The 17572-nt window shown below is 38.7% G+C and overlaps 9 protein-coding genes across 9 annotated transcripts; 4 read left to right on the top strand and 5 right to left on the bottom strand.

The window, feature by feature from the left end:
• Positions 1-1139: 1139 nt before the first annotated feature.
• Positions 1140-3160, bottom strand: RHIMIDRAFT_210559 (pyruvate kinase). The gene is made up of 2 exons (XM_023607174.1): positions 2535-3160; positions 1140-2478 (listed from the first exon to the last, which is right to left on the bottom strand). The coding sequence occupies exons 1-2, from the start codon at positions 2785-2787 to the stop codon at positions 1193-1195; spliced, it is 1539 nt and encodes a 512-aa protein (XP_023471370.1). The 5' UTR covers positions 2788-3160; the 3' UTR covers positions 1140-1192.
• Positions 3161-3492: 332 nt separating this feature from the next.
• Positions 3493-4172, top strand: RHIMIDRAFT_233087 (ribosomal protein L36e; the record flags this gene model as incomplete). The annotated part of the gene is made up of 3 exons (XM_023607884.1): positions 3493-3588; positions 3909-4043; positions 4098-4172. 3 exons carry the CDS (start codon positions 3493-3495, stop codon positions 4170-4172), a joined length of 306 nt encoding a protein of 101 aa, XP_023471369.1.
• A 202-nt stretch (positions 4173-4374) lies between these two features.
• RHIMIDRAFT_233086 (EF-hand) lies at positions 4375-5959 on the top strand (the record flags this gene model as incomplete). Its single annotated transcript, XM_023607883.1, has 5 exons — positions 4375-4456; positions 4511-4574; positions 4641-5131; positions 5186-5249; positions 5302-5959. The coding sequence occupies 5 exons, from the start codon at positions 4375-4377 to the stop codon at positions 5957-5959; spliced, it is 1359 nt and encodes a 452-aa protein (XP_023471368.1).
• Positions 5960-6006: 47 nt separating this feature from the next.
• On the bottom strand, positions 6007-8232 carry RHIMIDRAFT_310309 (uncharacterized protein; the record flags this gene model as incomplete). The annotated part of the gene is made up of 8 exons (XM_023614648.1): positions 8069-8232; positions 7786-8012; positions 7541-7731; positions 7242-7465; positions 6953-7169; positions 6838-6902; positions 6276-6787; positions 6007-6229 (listed from the first exon to the last, which is right to left on the bottom strand). Exons 1-8 carry the CDS (start codon positions 8084-8086, stop codon positions 6007-6009), a joined length of 1677 nt encoding a protein of 558 aa, XP_023471367.1. The 5' UTR covers positions 8087-8232.
• A 247-nt stretch (positions 8233-8479) lies between these two features.
• RHIMIDRAFT_254525 (guanine nucleotide-binding protein, beta subunit) lies at positions 8480-9830 on the top strand. Its single transcript, XM_023611099.1, has 4 exons — positions 8480-8700; positions 8754-9222; positions 9279-9756; positions 9807-9830. The coding sequence occupies exons 1-3, from the start codon at positions 8586-8588 to the stop codon at positions 9736-9738; spliced, it is 1044 nt and encodes a 347-aa protein (XP_023471366.1). The 5' UTR covers positions 8480-8585; the 3' UTR covers positions 9739-9756; positions 9807-9830.
• A 1824-nt stretch (positions 9831-11654) lies between these two features.
• RHIMIDRAFT_254511 (uncharacterized protein) lies at positions 11655-13195 on the bottom strand. The gene is made up of 8 exons (XM_023611098.1): positions 12739-13195; positions 12611-12686; positions 12495-12559; positions 12372-12414; positions 12274-12316; positions 12091-12212; positions 11874-12027; positions 11655-11820 (listed from the first exon to the last, which is right to left on the bottom strand). Exons 1-8 carry the CDS (start codon positions 12899-12901, stop codon positions 11719-11721), a joined length of 768 nt encoding a protein of 255 aa, XP_023471365.1. The 5' UTR covers positions 12902-13195; the 3' UTR covers positions 11655-11718.
• RHIMIDRAFT_254501 (uncharacterized protein) lies at positions 13172-15596 on the top strand. The gene is made up of 3 exons (XM_023611097.1): positions 13172-13475; positions 13533-13667; positions 13724-15596. Exons 1-3 carry the CDS (start codon positions 13275-13277, stop codon positions 15197-15199), a joined length of 1812 nt encoding a protein of 603 aa, XP_023471364.1. The 5' UTR covers positions 13172-13274; the 3' UTR covers positions 15200-15596.
• Positions 15597-15948: 352 nt separating this feature from the next.
• Positions 15949-16819, bottom strand: RHIMIDRAFT_184826 (adaptin ear-binding coat-associated protein 1 NECAP-1; the record flags this gene model as incomplete). Its single annotated transcript, XM_023605839.1, has 6 exons — positions 15949-16126; positions 16188-16269; positions 16330-16428; positions 16486-16592; positions 16656-16695; positions 16771-16819. Coding segments are annotated over 6 exons (555 nt in total), but the record flags the coding sequence as incomplete, so codon positions are not given.
• A 58-nt stretch (positions 16820-16877) lies between these two features.
• Positions 16878-17561, bottom strand: RHIMIDRAFT_195791 (DUF51 family protein; the record flags this gene model as incomplete). Its single annotated transcript, XM_023606072.1, has 3 exons — positions 16878-17232; positions 17284-17400; positions 17449-17561. 3 exons carry the CDS (start codon positions 17559-17561, stop codon positions 16878-16880), a joined length of 585 nt encoding a protein of 194 aa, XP_023471362.1.
• Between the last annotated feature and the right edge of the window lie 11 nt (positions 17562-17572).

The following is a 17572-nucleotide window of genomic DNA, read 5'->3' as shown; positions in this document are numbered from 1 at the left end:
ACAAGCCGAATAACATAACGCTATCCTGCATAAATAAATAAAAAAAACTTAAAGTTGTTCACACCAGAATTAGAGGATTACCAGACTGTGTGTGTGTGTGTGCGTGTGATAGGATCCTATGTAATTTGGTGTCAGTGTCACTTTTATGCTTTGCTTATTTTCCATTCAAGGAAAAACCAAAACATTCCTAGACATTAAAGACACTATTAAAGAGCAACAAGGTTCTAAAAGAAGGTTCTCGACAACTACCTCTTTTGTTTTGCCCTCCTTTTTGTCAAGGGTTTCTTTTCGTGTGTGGCTTGAATAAAAAAGTTAGGAGTTAATAATGTACGCTAATGATGAATTTTGAATAAATAAATAAATAGAAGACGCGTAAAATATAGCGTGCCTTTTATGCTTTAGGTCCGTCTTTTCTTACCTCTCATCAAAAGCATAATTTGACATATACATGTACTAAATAACAAGTAATGTATTTTAGTAAAAAAAAAAAAGAAAAGAATCTAGCGTTCAATTAAAAAGAGTACTAGTATTAATATGAATGCATTTGTAGCCAATTGTCAACACTCTAAATATTCTAAACTCCTTTATTTCTTTCTTTACTGATGCTCCTTGCTTTCTTTCTCTCTCTCTCTCTCTCCTGTGAGAATGATTTGTGCTTTGTCTCTTTGTTAATACTTTAATGAGCTTGCTTTTTCTCTGCACATATTGTCGTCTAATACGATTGCTGGGCGCTTGCGAGATGAATGGTAGACGAGATAAAGCCTATCGATGGTTGCTTGGACAGTTTGTGAATCCTATTAATGATGATGATGTTTCCTCCTTTTCTGGGGTAGGGGTTCTCCTGGAACTATTAGTCTAGCACTGTTCAGCCTATATTTTCAAGATTTCTCAGGTTCACAGGTTTAGTCTTGATACATCATTGTATCAATGTAAACTATTCTGATGTACTCTTATTTTCCCTATGATTGATCCCATTAACCAAGAATACATAGTGAGTATACAGTATATATATATATATAAAAGCAACACATCAACAGTGTCTTTCCACATGAGGATTGCCGCATACACGCTCGGCAAAATAGTTCTGTTTATCCTTTTCAGATAAAGACAAGAGTATGTTAAAAATTACTTTATTATTAATGCCAAAAATACAAATATGTATGCACGAATGAGTTTATATAATGATACTAGTTTAGGGAGCAATCAACACACGGACAGTGTTTGTGTTGCCGAGACCACCCTTCCATCCTTGAACGATGACGACTGGGTCATTTGACTTGATAAGACCAGCTTTCTTGCCTTGTTGAATACCCCACTTGATACGAGATTCGACATCTTCGTCCCACTTGGCAGCAACAGGGTCGGTGTAGATGAAAGGGAACACACCACGGTGAAGGTGTGATTGACGAGCAGTCTGTGTCTCACGGGTGACGAGGATAATGGGTTGAGCAGGTCTGTACTTGGAAGCGAGACGAGCAGAGTGACCGGACTTGGAGAGGACCAAGATGGCACCCGCGTTTTGTTCGGCAGCAGCAGAGACAGCAGCACAAGCAACAGTCTCAGTGGTGTCAGTGGGCCAAGGGGTCAAGCCGCGAAGTTGGTTAAACAGAGGACTGTAACAGATGACGGATTCGGCTAATTGACAAGTTGTGGCCATTGTCTTGACGGCTTCAACGGGGTAAGAGCCCTTGGCAGTTTCACCAGAAAGCATGACGAGATCAGCACCGTCTAAGACGGCGTTGGCAACATCAGATACTTCAGCACGTGTAGGGCGAGGGTTGTAGGTCATGGATTCCAACATTTGAGTGGCACAAGCAGCGGGCTTACCAACCAAATTACACTTGGCGATCATCATCTTTTGAGCAACAAAGACACGTTCACAAGGGATTTCGATACCCATGTCGCCACGAGCAATCATCACACCGTCAGTCTCGGCAAGGATCTCGTCAAAGTTCATGATACCTTGGTGGTTTTCGATCTTGGAGATAATCTTGATGTTCTTACCCTTTTCGCCAAGGACACGACGGATGTCCTTGACATCTTGGGCACGACGAATGAAAGAGGCAAAGATCATATCAACACCATTTTCAACACCGAAGCGAAGATCGTTCTTGTCCTTTTCAGAAAGAGCAGGAAGGTCGACGGCCGTCTTGGGAAGGTTGACACCTTTCTTGGAGCAGAGCTTACCGTTGTTCTGTGCTTGGACACGAACATAATTGTCACCCTTGGCAATGACCTTGAAGGAGAGGACACCATCATCGACGTAGATGTACTTGCCGACGTCAATCACATTAGGCAAGTTCTTGTAATCAACGTACATATTTTCGCCATCACAAGCAGTAGCGTACTTTTCATCAGTAGTAATGTTCATTTCGTGGCCCTTGGTAATAGGTACTTCGACGTCGTTGGCCATCAAACCAGTACGGATTTCAGGACCCTTGGTATCAAGAGCAATAGCAATGACCTTATCAGGGCGTGCTTTGCCATACAAAGTTAAACTCTATTTCACTTATGCGCGTATGTTATGAACTTACCAGCAGCAGCAGCACGGGCGTTGTCAAGAACAGACTTGTGATAATCATAGTCACCATGAGAGAAGTTCATACGGACAATGTTCATACCGGCATCGATCAATTCGACCAACTTGTCAACATTGTTTGTTTTAGGACCGATCGTACAGATGATGGATGTCTTACGAGCAGCTTTAGGTTGGACATCAACATCCATGTTGGCGACCCATTGCATAGGGAATTGATTAGCGTTGTTGACTTGTCTATCAGTAAACATTTTATTCGGGAAAAGGGAAAAGTTGGGTTAAAAAAGAAAAAGCCAAAAAATTTATGTAATAGTTTCGCACAGCTTTTATATCTGTGGGGGTTTAATATCAAATCATTTTTAATCTCCAACGCTTTCTAATCGCGTCTAGGGCTTATTTATCTCATTTTACGTATTACAACAAGGTATGAAATGTTGGGTAAGGAAGCAAAAAGTCTTTATGATTCTTTTATTATCTTCAGACCAAGTGAATAAATACATATATCTCATTTATGATTTAAAGCATTAAAGAGGTCATCAATACATAATATGTAACTTGATAGTTGAACATCTGATATTGATCGCTTATCCGATTATACAATCGATTAAGAAAATTTAATACTCCGATGACTCTCTGTCTCGCTTCCCTTTTTTTTGCACATTAATAAATTACAAAATATAGCCTTAATTATTGATCATAAATATACTTGATTCGATCATGATGTAATTCTGTATGAAATATTGTATATTTTGTCATGAGAGACTATTTTTAAACGTGATCTGCTTTCCATACACGCATACACACAAATATATTTACTGTCACTTCACTGATACAAAAAAAAAGCTATTGTCCGACAATACCGGACGCCGGACATGGCCGGAACTGGAATCCATTCTAGAAACAAAAGAGTATCTCAGCACAAACTGTCAACCCCCCTCTTTCATTATACATCAACAATGGTTGCTGCCAAGTCTGGAATCGCTGCCGGTATCAACAAGGGTCACATCACTACCCGTCGTGAACTCAAGGCCAAGCCCTCTAACAAGATTGGTGTATGTATGGATGGATGAAGAGAGAATGGATATTGAAAGAACAGAAAGCATATGGAATATAAGCATTGGAAATATATAAATTCAATCGACATGGATTAGCGAAAATCTCTAGTATAAATGAACCATTAGCATACACACAAACACACATTCGCGCACACACAGAGAGACAAGCTCTCAAACAAGCGTAAATTCATACATCTACGCACAAGCACACTCTATTTCTAGATTGTCATATATTTCAACAATGCTTCCATCTCTGTTTTTTTCAATATCCATAATCTCTCTGTAGTATAGAATATTGATCACTCACATTAAATTAGGCCGCCTCCAAGCGTACCACTTTTGTCAAGTCCATTGTCCGTGAAGTCACTGGTTATGCTCCCTATGAGCGTCGTCTCATGGAATTGATCAAGAACTCCAAGGACAAGCGTGCCAAGAAGCTTTGCAAGGCTAGAGTAAGTTGAAAGGAGAAAGCTGCTTTGGACATAAACTAATGTCTTTATTATTAGCTCGGTACTTTTGTTCGTGCCAAGAAGAAGATTGAAGAACTTACAGCTGTTATTGCTGCTTCTCGTCGTCACTAAGCTTTTTGTTTTAATTGAAAATAAACAAAGACGACTCCCTCTTTTTTGAGACATATGCTTTTGTCCGTGTGTGTATGCTTTTTTTTTAGAGAAGAGTGAAATCTATATTGGGAAATCGTGACCGTGCTACCATGATATTTCCCTAATTGTGCTTCTTTTAATACCTTTTCTTTTCTTAAACATAAACATATAAATATAAGAGATGAGTGCTATTTCAGCTGCTGAAAGACAAAAATATGCAGAAATATTTCAAGCAAGAGGCCAAGTCAATGGCTACATGTCTGGTATAATTAAACACATAATTAGCTGTTGAATATTTCAATAACTTGCACAATTAGGTGCAATTGCTAGAGATGTCTTGTTAAATTCTAACTTGCCTCCTAATCGTCTTGAGCGTATTTGGTAAATAAAACAAAACACTACAAGATGTAACTTCTCTTCCAACCTTTCTCTTCTTCTTTATGATAGGGACCTTTCAGACATTGACAAAGACGGCAATCTCGACTTTGAAGAATTTTGTATTGCTATGCACTTGACATTCGATTGCATCAATGGTGTTGAACCGCCCATCTCTCTTCCACCTAGCCTCGTTCCCTCTACCAAAGCGCATCTCTTACCTTCATCATATGGTAGCTACCAGCAACCTCAATCTACTGGATACTATCAACAGCCACAACCAACAGGATATTATCAGCAACCTCAAGCAACAGGTTATCCTAGTGGATATCAGCAACCACAGCCTACAGGGTATCAACAACCACAGCCCACGGGATACCAGCAACCACAGCCTACGGGATACCAGCAACCACAGCCTACGGGATACCAGCAAGCTCAACCGACCGGGTATTATCAGCAATCTTATCAAGAGCCTGAGTTTGTGTGGGATATGACGCCTGATGAGATGACATCGTATCAAAATATCTATGCCAAATATGCAAATGAGACAGGAAAAGTCAAGTGTAAGTTTGTTTTGATGATAATAGCCATCGGAACTTATCAGTCCTCACATGTAGTTGCTCAAATGAATGATTTTTATGACACCTTGGGTCTTCCTCGTACGGATCTGACAAATGCATGGTAGGAAAAAGAGAGAAGAACCCCATAAACACTATACTCAACGTTCATTTAGGACATTGATTGATGTCAACCATGCCAACGCACTTACTCAAGACCAATGTCTCATGTTTTACCACGTTCTTAACCAGCGCACCAAGGGTGCTCGTATTCCCAAAGAATTACCTCCTGATCTCCATGCTGCATTCGCTGGAGAATATGCAGCTGATTTTGGTCAACGTCCTGGATCGGGCACAGGTGCTCGTAAGGGCAACAGTACGCCCATGTCAAGCAGCGCCAAACTGGCAGATAACTATGTGAGTCGCTTAGGAGCAGCCAGTACATCTCTAAGTTCAAAGAGCACATTATCAGGCAGCAAATACGACGAGGAAGAGATGCTGAAACGTGAATTAGCAGAACTCAAGGAGCGTGTTAGAGAGGCAGAGCAAAGAGCAGCCCAGGCTAAAGAAAGTGAACACTACGAATCCTTTGCTTCCCGCCCTCTTCGTGATCAATTTCAAGCACTTTATGATTACAAGCTTCGTCAGCTCACGGATCAGTCCGATATTGAAGACAAGGTGCGCAAACAGGAAAGAGATATCGAGGCTGCTCGTGATGCAGTACGTCGTCTCAACAGGATCGTGGACGATGTGCGTGCAAAGAAGCGTGAATTAGAAGCATTGCTAGAAGAAAGAAGACTAGAAGTTCAAAGAGTGTTGCGTGCATCTGAATAAAAGAAAAACTTGCTAATTTACTTTTTATTACTATTATTATTGTTGTATCATAATGAAGATGCATTTTCAGGTGAAGGAGGACGTACACTCGGTGAAGAAAGAAGGTCATGTACAGAATACTGAGTAACTGGATGTAAGATATCGGATATTGCAAAGCTTTGGTCAGGGTCGATGCTATGTAAGGTCATCAGTGGTTCCTCTTGTTGCTGTTGCATTTGTTCTTGTTGATATGGATGTGTTGCTGCTGTTGTATCTACATGCCTACTTGAACTGCGAATGAGCCCCTTTATTATTTTCAATGTAATCAAGTGCTTACCTTTCTTCTTCTTCATCACTACTTAGCGTTAGATCAATAACATCCTGTCGTATCCTTTTCGCTGTATTTTGTTGCTGTGGTGGAGGCTCTGTATCAATTTCCCCATTCAGTCGTGGACGCTTATTTGAATTATCATGATTATTAGGAGGTATACTTGTATTGTTATCACTATCATCGTCTAGTAGCTCAACTACTGTTTCTTCTTTCTTTAGATGTTCTATTTCTTGTTCTGAGTCATCCTCTTCGTCCATTGATGGGTGTTCATCAACGATCGTAATGTGCCCATTGGGCTCAACCCGCACGCTGTCGATATGTTTTGGTGTATTTTTCAATATTTCCATGAAATAACCATCCAAAACGAGATCATCACAGTTTTCTATTCGTTTATAACAAACCGGACAAGACCATGTTGGTGTCTGTTCGTTCATGAGCAAAAATGTATTTGCATCAAAGCATTGAAGGTGATTACAGTGAGTTGATCGAATGGGCGTAACGATACGCGTGAACGCAAGCTAATTGCTATAAGTACACACATATAATCAACAAGATATAGAGCGCCTACCGGACATTTCATCGAAAGTGTCTGTGATTCCATAACAACGTCATCCTCTTCTTGTTTATCTTGTACTTGTAATAAAATATTAGTGTGAGATAATGATCATCTTTTTTGATCTTACTGTCTTTTAATACTCTTTCTTTTGGTATCTCTCTTTGTTTCATCCCTTCTAGTAAAGTTGATATAGGTGTTCTTTTTACCATATATATGCCCGCAATATACATTGATTCCGAATTTATATAAACCAATTCTACATTATTCAAGGCATGTTTCTTTATCATGACTGTCAAATCTGGCGGATTCACTGTCCCTGGTCTGTTTCTCAATCCTCTTAATGTCTACAAAAAGATGCACAAAATCAATTTTCTGTGACGTTCGCGTAACCCAGTACTTCAATCTATATCACCTACACTTCCTCCAATAATACTTCCGTTGATTCGAAGCTCACAGATGCTTGGAAACTCTACTAGCAATTCTTTACTGAATGATTCCGCAGAAAGATCACCGGCTTTTGCGCAAAAGAAGCGTATTTGATATTGCGGTCGGTCGTCTGCTTCATGAGTTAGAGCAAGTAGGTCGCGTTGCTCGGGAGTTAACATAAATTGAAATAGCTTGGCCTTACGTTCTTGAGAAGCTATACAACAGGGGAAGGGATAATATCATGCAACGTTTAATATATATGGCTTTATAATACCTTTTCCATATTTACCTGGTGCTAGCTTCAGTGTCGTCAATTTCATCATGGGTTCAAAAAATACGCTACACTTGAACCTAACTTGGTCGTTATCTTCAAATACTGGAATTGCAGGTGCTGAAATGGATGTAGGACGATAAATGGTTCGATGCTCTAATCTATGATGATTCAACATGATTGTGTCATTGATAAAACTCCATGATACTCTGTGCATATGTCAATTAGTAAACATATCGAGAAACTCTTTTTTTCTTGCCTACTTTCTAGAGGCGTTGGCATTGACAATATCTACAACAGCGGCTAATGCGTTCTTTTTATTGCCTGCTATCAAATTAACAATGTAATGTGCTAATCTAGCCACTACTTCGTCTTTTCTTCCGCTCAAAATAAGTTTAGCTTGTCCATGTGTAGTAGCATTTATAGATCGCATGCAATCTGTCAACTCTTTCACTGTGGCATTTCGAAGATCGTTCTTGATTAACCTATACTATACGATAATAAGCAAAATAAAACATAGCAGCAGAAAGCGGTTAGATAGCCAACCTGCTCATCAGTATCCATTGTGAGCTGGAAAAAAAAAGATACAGAAACAAGTGATATAGAAAAAAAACTAAGCTTATTTTCAGTTATCTGTTTTTGCCATTACACCCATTGCACAGCCCAATCGCACAGTCGGTGGATGCGGAGTTTTTTGTTCAATCTGATCCGCCAATCAGGTTAAAATGAGAAAATGGGCCGCTGGTTACCATAGACAGCCAATGAATCAAAGAATTCAATTGATTCGTTTCGCTTGCAACAGCAGCAAAGGTTTGACAAATAAGAAATACAATAATAAAAAAGGCACACTCTGCTACCTGAAGCCCGCTACTCCCGCCGCTGAGAATAATTTATGGCAAGTCATTTTGCTGCATAATGTGGTAATAGAAGCTATTTTTACTCAAGAGAGAGAAAGAAAAACTAACAAACCAAACTAAACTGTTGAAAAATATGAAATTCATTTTTCTCCGCTCTTCTTTTTCATTGTTAACCTCTTTATACTTTTACAACTTTACCTAATTCAATGAACTCCATTACGGACAATGAGATTGCAGAAAGGATAATAACTGCCAGAAAAGACGCAGAATCGCTCAAAGAACGAATTCGACAAAAGAGAGACCACCTGTCTGATACGACATGTAAAGACTATTTTTTGTTTTACTGCATACACTGACTGCATTCCTTTACAAAGTGATCCAGGTTGCACAAAAAGTACAAAGTTTGCCACCCTTGGCAATGAAGGCACGGCGGATATTAAAGGGCCATTTGGCCAAAGTCTATGCCTTACAATGGGGATCAAACAAACAGAACGTTGTATCTGCTTCACAGGACGGCAAACTACTGATATGGAATGCATACTCTACGCACAAACTCTGCTCCGTTCCTCTAAAGTCCTCATGGGTCATGACATGTGCTTACTCGCCCAGTGGGAATTTTGTTGCTTCGGGAGGATTGGACAATACGTGTTCCATTCACAATCTGGAATCACCAACAAAACCTATCAGAGAGTTGTCAGGACATACGGGATACTTAAGCTGTTGTCGATTTTTGAGCGATCATCAAATATTGACATCAAGCGGTGATACCAGCTGTATATTATGGGATATTGATCTTGGCAGCAAGCTACACGAATTCAATGATCACACAGGTGATGTCATGAGGTAAAAAAAATGTACAAAAAAAAAAATGTGCAGAATATTAATGAATATGTTGACAGCCTCGCCATATCACCCGACAATCCAACCATTTTTGTTTCAGGCGCCTGTGATGCTACTGCGAAAATATGGGATCTACGAACCCAAAAATGCGTTCAATCCTTTAGCGGGCATGAGTCTGATATCAATGCGGTCCGATTCTTTCCTAGTGGTAGTGCTATAGGCACAGGATCTGACGATGCTAGCTGTCGTCTATTTGATCTTCGAGCGGATAGAGAACTAAATATATTTACGCATGAGCAAGTGTTTAGCGGAGTGACATCTGTCGCTTTCTCCATTTCAGGTAGAGTGCTCTTTGGGGGCTATGATGATTACCATTGTTATGCATGGGATATTCTAAAAGGTGAACGTGTGAGTGCACTTGATGCACACAATAATCGGGTGTCTTGCTTAGATATTGCGCCCGATGGTATGTCTCTCTGCACAGGCAGCTGGGATAATTTATTAAAAGTATGGGCTTAGTTATTTATTTGAATATAACTAGAAGACTAATGAATAAAAAATAATGCATTAATTCGCTTTATACTTACCGAGACATGAAGGAATGCACTGCCGTTATGGATAGCGCTTTAAATCCAAGAGCACCGTTAATCTTTTGCGGGTCCTCTGAAGGGGGGAGAACTTTCATTATCATACCATATATATTTAATGCACGATTCCACGCCGTACCACAACGTTCACACTTAAGAACAGAATATACTCTTCGCTTTGATCAAGCAATGGAAATATTATTCAATTGATTGGTTTTACACTTGTTACATATCTGACTTGTTAAATGCTCGTTGACATAAACAAATTCGGTCCCTCAGTTAGACTGTTTTGGTTTTTAGCGCCAACTGTACTTGATGTGCCATATTTCTTGCTGTTGTCGAATAACCTTTAACAGCTTCTTGAGTTCCTTTTGCTTGTCGATATACGCCTTGAACTTTAACTTTTGAGACATATTCCATACATAGTTTTGTTAAATTTCCCACCATGTTAGATAACAACATACCAATTATCTTGACAGTAGTAGTTATGGATTCTTTGATAGTCTTGCAGACGTGTAGGAGCAGCTAGTAAGAATGAGTCCAACCTTGCAATTTTTAAATAGATAATTCGCTAATGCACTTAAATTCTTCAGGTTCAAGTAAAGAAAAAAGAAAAAAAGGAAAGTAGCTGCAGTTAGCCCTGCCATGTTAAATTAATGATCGACAACTTGTTTTTAATAGTAAAATTCTTCTCGAACGAAAAACTACTTTACTTTAGATATACTGTATGCTTTACTGTGATTCTCAATGTATTTTTCTTTATAAAACTGATAGATAAGAATACCAAAATGGCACAAGATGACCATGGATCATCATTATAATATTCAGGAATAGTGGTCGAAGAAGTAAGGGCAAGCAGGAAAAGGAGAAACGCAAACTTTAATGTCAGCCGTGCGTTCCATGAAGAACAAGAAGTATGTAGTGAGTTGGCATATATGCAGCATGTATCTGGCTCAAAGCAAGAACAATGTCACGGAAGCTTCTCTCACTATACTCAATAGGAGTAACCACGGCAAATTCTTCCATAGCTGGCAAGCTGTAAGTGCATCTATCGTCTCCTTCAATTAGCCTCATTCTCATGGGAGACCAGCAATACTGTAGGGTGAGCCTCTTTCAGCAGAGTCATCACTATTAAATATATCCTCACTGTTGGGGTTAGAGCTCTCATAGCTGCTCAATATCTCATGCGTATGACGGTAAAGACATAGGAAGGGTTTGCATCGAGCAAGTACGGTTGAAAGGTTTCTTATAATATCCTAATCCAGATTTTTATTCCTTTCTGGTCATCTCTGAGTAGTATATGAATGATCATAGATGTACAACTGAGCATACGAAGGTGCGTTGCTCTCAACTGGAAGCAAAGGCCCTTGGCGGTGACAAAGGGCACTGTGGAATATGGAATGCATCTAGTTCATCTCTGCTGTTGTTGTTACTGGTGTGATCAATCAAGCTAGGATAGTCTTAATTTGGCTGGTGAAACGCCTGTTGATTATTTTGACTAACTGGGTCTAGCCTACAGAGACGCAAGTGGCCAGTTTCGTTACATAATGAACAATAAACAATACTTGATCTACTCATTATTTAAGTAATTGAATCAACTTTACAATGGCGTTATGATAGCGATTGAAGAAAAACAATAAGCTTTTTCATACTAATAATAAAATTGACAAAACTGCTGTAGGGAAAGAAGAAACATGTAATAAGGGAACGCTAGCATTTTATGCGTCTGTTTTTTACGATTTGTACGATTTTAATATGATGGTTTTCATTTTAATAAAATGTGTGCTATGTATTTTACGTTTATATATATATAGAAGCGCAATAAAAGAGGAAAAACAACCGGCCAGCGTATGTGTGTGTGTGTGTGTGTGTATATATGTGTGTATGTGTATTTATATGTATTTGTGTCGTTTTATAATGTCTTTGGCATTTCAAGAACATGTTCGGGTGCAACCTGCTTTACTTCATCATTATCATCTTCAAACTGTACTTTATAATTCCTTATATCCTTATTCTATTATATTGGTTGTTATACGTTTGTCCACTTATAATCACAAACATTCTTACTTTGCTCGGAGGTGAGATCACTACGGCTCGGTAAAAGCAAGTTGTACTAGGATACAAAGCCAAGACCTCTTGATGGGCAGGTATTTCAGGTGCCATTTCAGCCTCTTTTGGCGTAGGAACAGGAATGACATACTTGGGAGAGAGCATATAGTGTCTAGATTGATATAATTAATAACCTATTTTTACTACAAGAACTATAAGTATAAATATAGTTTACTGTTTGCCACCATATTCATCTTGATCGACATCTTCCACTTGATACTTATTTCTGTCAGGATAATATTGTATGACCACAGCCAGGATCCATTCATCATTTTTATCTGGTTGTTTAGCAGCAACCTAGAGAAGTAAATTGTTGTTATAGTAACCATAATAAACTAGTAATTAAGGATTGTTTTACAGTTGTTCCTTTTGTGAAAATAGCATGTGCACTTCCATTAAATCTATAAATAAAAAGATAAGTTGATATAAAAGGCAATCCATATCGAAGTGTATTACCTGGAATCTGCACCTTCTGTCTTTCGTTTTTTTCTTTTTTGATCTGATTAAGAAAAGAGAAATGAGATTAAATTGTTACTTTTGTGTAATGAGGGAAGGTCAAGAAGTGTAGTGATAATAAACCTTGTTCACTTGTATCTTTTAATGCAATCAAGACTGTTAACTTTTCAATGATATCCCGGACTAACCTTGTAAAGTGTTAAATGCTTGCATGTATTAATATTCAATCCACAACTTACTTTGATTCATGATTGGACAGTTCAATACCTCGCTTATAACTTTCTTTTAACTTTTGATGAATAGTACTAGAAATTCCTTTTATACAACAATTAAAAACAAGTGGCAAAATATCTTGATAAAGTGATACCTTTTTCAAGCGAATAATGGAATTTATTTATAGTATTTATAACAACTTCTTCATCCTTTTGAAGCCCTTCCAATTTTGCTAAAGAGTAGCATATCTGTTTCCACAAGTTAACCTCTTCATTCATGTCTTCATGTAAACGAGATGAACGTGATTTACGGTCCATGGTTGAAAAGAAGAGTAAATTTTTCAATTCAAATTCCGACTAGTGTACCAGAAAAAAAAAGAGTTTATTGTTTAAGCAAATTAGGAAAATCATTGGTACAGCAGACTGTACAAGTTTTTCCCGATCACACACAAGTCCTTTTCTCTCTCATTTCACTCCCCCCACTGTCTCTCCTTTAAGGTTGATATGGTAACACATCGTTTAACTCCCCCAATCTCCTTTTTATGTAACCATACTCCTATTATTAGTAAACAGCTTGTTCTCCGCACAATGAACGTGTTTATTTAAACAGGGCAATCCGCTTCACTCTTTCTTTTCTTTCCATCCCTTTTTTCTTTTTCTTTCCTTTCTCTCTCTTTCTTTTTTTTTTGTTATGAAATTATCACTTGCTATTATATCCAGTGCATTATTAGTAGCAGTGCATGCTGCCAACATTCAATTTAATGTCATTGCTCCTAGCGCAACTGATGTAAAAGTATCAGTTAATGGACAACAAGTTGCCTTGAAAGCATCTAATCCAAGCGTACCTTATTTCACTGGTACTGCTGAAACAGGGTCAGCTACTACTTACAAGGTACACACACATATAATATGATAATGACGTTAGATTGACACATTGTTATTATTATAGTACGTCGTAGGTGGAACAGAAGAAAATTTTGATCGTTCATTGAAGGGAATTACCAACTCAACATATAATGATTTTATCAATCGTCCTGTCACCTACGCAAATCTTCCTCAATTACCTTGGCCAATTGAAAACAATGTAAGCTAAATTTAGCTTTTTTTTTTTTTTCTCAGCTGATTTTCTCATTTCGGTAGCCTCAATGGACTCGTAAAGGACCAAAGCCCGAAATTTTCGATGACAATTATATTCCCACCGTATTCTTCCAAGGTGATGATACTCAAGTAACCAATTTGGTCAAGAATGTTCCTGCTGACAGAGTATCGGGTACCTTGACCTTCATTGGCTCCAACTACGTTCACACTTTCCAAAACGTATCATTTGGTATTCACGGTGCTGGCAAGAAGCACAACAATGCCAAACAATCATGGAACTGGCGATTGTCTGGATCAGACTCTATGGGCAATCGTAACTTCTTCAAGCTTCGTCATATGGAAGAAGACCCCACTCAACTCCGTGAGCGTCTTTACGCTGATGTCTTGCATGCCATGGGTACCTATGCCAATGAAGCAACCATGGTTCGTTTGTTCATCAACGGACAAGGCTTTGGTACTTTCAACATGTTGGATGATATCACCGACTTTTCCTTCATCAATGCCATGTTCTACGCTGGTAAGCCTCCAGCCACTCTCGGACCTTTGTTTGATGGTGCCTCTGGTGCTGATTTCCAATACCATCCTGGCAATCTCGATGGTTATGCCTCTTGGGTTGCCAACAAGAACAACCCCAACGGTGAAGCCTACGAAGCACTTGACCCTCTCTGCAAGGCCTGGAACGAGACCAACTATGCAGACAACAATGCCATTGCCAATTTTGAAAAGATGTTTGATGTCGACCATTTCCTTCGCTTTATGGTCATGGAATACTTGGCCGGTCACTGGGATGGCTACTGGATGGGTCAAACCAACGACGGTGCTTACCGTGATCCTACCGATAACAACAAGTGGTACTTTATCGACCAAGACTTTGATGGCACCTTTGGTGTCAATTTGGCTGTTCCCGAAGGCAACAACTTCATCTCTGTCTCATACAAAGAATTCCCCAACCGTTACCCTGCCGCTGTTATGATCAACGGCCTCTTGAAGAACCCTGATAAACAAGCTCTCTTTGAGAAGTACTTGAAGGATACCGTCAGTGTCTTGTTCAACAATGTTACCTTGACCAACCGTGTCTTGGCTCTTCACGATTTCCTCTTACCTGATCTCCAATGGGATCGTTCGATCGTCCAACAATCTCCCGGTATCAACTTTGGCTGGACTTTTGACCAAGTAACTCAAAACTTATGGCAAGGTGTCTCTGCTCCCAATGCTAATGGAGGTGGTGCTGCCTGGGGTTTGGTTGAGTGGATCGCTGCTCGATCTCAAGCCATGGCCAAGGAATTTAATATCTCCATCACATCAACACCTGTTGGTCCTCCTACCAACTCTTCTACTACCCACCCAGCCACTAGCAATAACAACAACACTACTTCAAGCAGTAAGCCTATTTCTAGCAGCAACTCGTCTACTACCAACAAGGATGCCTCTGCTCAAAGTGCCTCAAGTGCTACTCGTCCCGCTGTGTCTGTCGCTTTCGTTGCTATCTCCGCCTTGGCTGCAGCTGTTGTATTCTAAATTTACTCTAATAATAATTTGAAAACTTTTTTTTGCTCTTTTGAAAATATATCAACTACCTCACGCGATCTCGCACATATCTCACGCACAATCACACTACCTCACGCTTACTACTTTATATATCCTTGATTCTATTTTTATAAAAATAATGTGTAATAATAGTAAACAATCTATTTTTTTGTTGTTGTTCTTTTATTCTCAGGGCGGTGTGTCAATCTCTTAATTATCCTATCAGGTTTGCAACACAGTTAGAATCATTGGCTGCGTTACAGATGTAAGAACTATTCTATACAAAGGGAACAGTTTAACTTTTATCTCTCTCTCTATTTTCATATTTATGTGTAAAAACACTAGTACAAGATCGATCTCAGTTACTGCATTGTCTCCTCTCTTTTTTCTACAGCAAAAAAAAAAAAAACAGGTTAACGAAACGGAACTAGAAAGAAGTGATCTATTTCTTAAAGAGGAATAGCTGCATCAAAATTATTTGCTATCATTGGTCCTCTAAAAAAGTAACCCTGTTTCCCATGAAACAGAGAGATGATCGACACGCGCCCGTCCGCGCACATTTTTCCCTCTCTGTCTCTCCCAAAATGGATCATTTTGTCAATAACAACTTTGCAGAAAAGATAGAATGTTACTCAATGGCACGAGATTGTTGAACTAAAAATTACACAAAATATATGTATTCATAATTGTTAAAAAAAGGGTTTCTGCTGTTGTTGTTGTTGTTGCTTTACTTGAGAAGCAGAAGGAGGAGGAGGCAATAAAGGAACGATACCATCATTGTTATTTGTGGCAGAACGAGGCTTTGATCTTTTGACGCCTAGATTACCAATGGTAATATTGATCGTCTGACCTTCCTTTAGTCCGTAATCCTTTTTGGGCGTTGTATCCACTGTTCGTTCAGCCGCTTCTTTTTCAGCCCTTAATTGCCTAATAGAAAATAGAATAAATGTTGATTTCAGAAAAGACATCATACACTTACTTTACAAAATCTTGTAACGTCACGTTGAAATCAAAGGCATCTGATCTTTCTTGGAAACCCATGCCGATAAAGGCATGTCGACCTATTTTTATACATATTAGCCTTTCCTCCCCTTTTTGTTTCTCCCCTTTTTAATAAAAACCTTCATTTTCAATCTTGAGAACAAAGTAACGACTAGAGTCTAATACAGCTTCAACAGAATTTGAATGGATCTCATAGGGACACATGGCAAATAGTTCACCTTTAATAAATAATTAAAGTAGCTGTTCCCTTTTTTCTCTGGTTTATAAGTCATTACCACTACTGCTGTCTTCTAACCTAATCTCACACCTTCTACCTTTACTCACAACTCTCAATCGACCCTTCCATAAAAATGACGTAGCCAAATCTCCCCATTCAGCAGCTCTAAATTGGATATCAGTATCCCCCCTTTTTCTTTTTTCCCTTTTTTTTTTGTTTTCTTATTACCTATATCCTCTTGCTGCTGTTCTTGGAGGAATCTTGTAAACTAACCATGGGACTCATTTAACATTTTCTCTTTCTTTCTCTTTTTTTTTGGTTAAAATATTTTTCTACTTGTTACCAAAACATTCACGAATGATCAACAAGACACTTTCATATTCTTCCTCCATTTTATATAATTGTGACAGAGTAAATAAAGAGAGAGAAAAAATAAAAATAATAGGAGTTTTAATCAAATAATTCTTTATATGACATCTCTTTCTTTTGAGACTGATATCGAGTCAGGACAATACTCGTCTGACAGTACTCTTGGGTGATCTTTCCATAGTATCCACCTTTTCTCAAGAGAGAATGAATAGCTTCTTCCTTTGTCCACTTTTGTTCGACCATGACTTCAGGTAGATAAGTGGCTGTATCCTTTTCTCCATTGACTTGAGTAAATTCTATCCAGATACCATGAACACCAATCTCCCAGTCAAGATAATCCTTGGCCTTTTCAAAATTGATCAGTAAAGAGACAGCACAGGAAAGTCTAGGGAATTCTGCTAATCTAATGGGAGGGAATCTAGAGTCTTTTAAGGCACTAGGAAAATGTCAGTTTATTTTATGATGTGTATATATGTCACTGACTTACCTTATCAATGCATATTTTAAAAGTCCATTGTGCAACTTTTGAGCATTAAAGTTGCCAATGCAACCTCTAAGCTTCTGTTCTCCGTGAGATTGAATATGCCAAGTGACAAACAATGGGCTAAAAAATATATAAGAATGATAAACTATTAAAGTAAATGATCCTTACTATGCGTCATCTGGGAAATCGGGTTTTGGATAGGGCTTTTCTTTCAAATGAGCCATCAAGGCTTCAAAGCAAAACCTGACATGCTTCTCACTGACAACAAAATCACTTGACATTCGTTTATAAA

This window comes from Rhizopus microsporus (assembly GCF_002708625.1).
Source record: "Rhizopus microsporus ATCC 52813 unplaced genomic scaffold scaffold_1, whole genome shotgun sequence".
In the NCBI taxonomy this organism is placed as follows: domain Eukaryota; kingdom Fungi; phylum Mucoromycota; class Mucoromycetes; order Mucorales; family Rhizopodaceae; genus Rhizopus; species Rhizopus microsporus.
This window is presented reverse-complemented; position numbering and strand designations above follow the sequence as displayed.

What these genes read in the sequence shown, in the direction of transcription:
- RHIMIDRAFT_210559 (XM_023607174.1), bottom strand. Translation starts at nt 2,787, where the DNA reads ATGTTTACTGATAGACAAGTCAACAACGCTAATCAATTCCCTATGCAA. An exon ending in CGCCCGTGCTGCTGCTGCTG is followed by an intron (nt 2,479 to 2,534) that starts GTAAGTTCATAA and finishes TGTATGGCAAAG; the next exon opens with CACGCCCTGATAAGGTCATT.
- RHIMIDRAFT_254525 (XM_023611099.1), top strand. Translation starts at nt 8,586, where the DNA reads ATGAACTCCATTACGGACAATGAGATTGCAGAAAGGATAATAACTGCC. An exon ending in CCACCTGTCTGATACGACAT is followed by an intron (nt 8,701 to 8,753) that starts GTAAAGACTATT and finishes TCCTTTACAAAG; the next exon opens with TGATCCAGGTTGCACAAAAA. An exon ending in CACACAGGTGATGTCATGAG is followed by an intron (nt 9,223 to 9,278) that starts GTAAAAAAAATG and finishes ATATGTTGACAG; the next exon opens with CCTCGCCATATCACCCGACA.
- RHIMIDRAFT_254511 (XM_023611098.1), bottom strand. Translation starts at nt 12,901, where the DNA reads ATGGACCGTAAATCACGTTCATCTCGTTTACATGAAGACATGAATGAA. An exon ending in AAAAGATACAAGTGAACAAG is followed by an intron (nt 12,415 to 12,494) that starts GTTTATTATCAC and finishes TTTCTTAATCAG; the next exon opens with ATCAAAAAAGAAAAAAACGA. An exon ending in ACAGAAGGTGCAGATTCCAG is followed by an intron (nt 12,317 to 12,371) that starts GTAATACACTTC and finishes TTTTATTTATAG; the next exon opens with ATTTAATGGAAGTGCACATG.
- RHIMIDRAFT_254501 (XM_023611097.1), top strand. Translation starts at nt 13,275, where the DNA reads ATGAAATTATCACTTGCTATTATATCCAGTGCATTATTAGTAGCAGTG. An exon ending in GGTCAGCTACTACTTACAAG is followed by an intron (nt 13,476 to 13,532) that starts GTACACACACAT and finishes TTATTATTATAG; the next exon opens with TACGTCGTAGGTGGAACAGA. An exon ending in CTTGGCCAATTGAAAACAAT is followed by an intron (nt 13,668 to 13,723) that starts GTAAGCTAAATT and finishes TCATTTCGGTAG; the next exon opens with CCTCAATGGACTCGTAAAGG.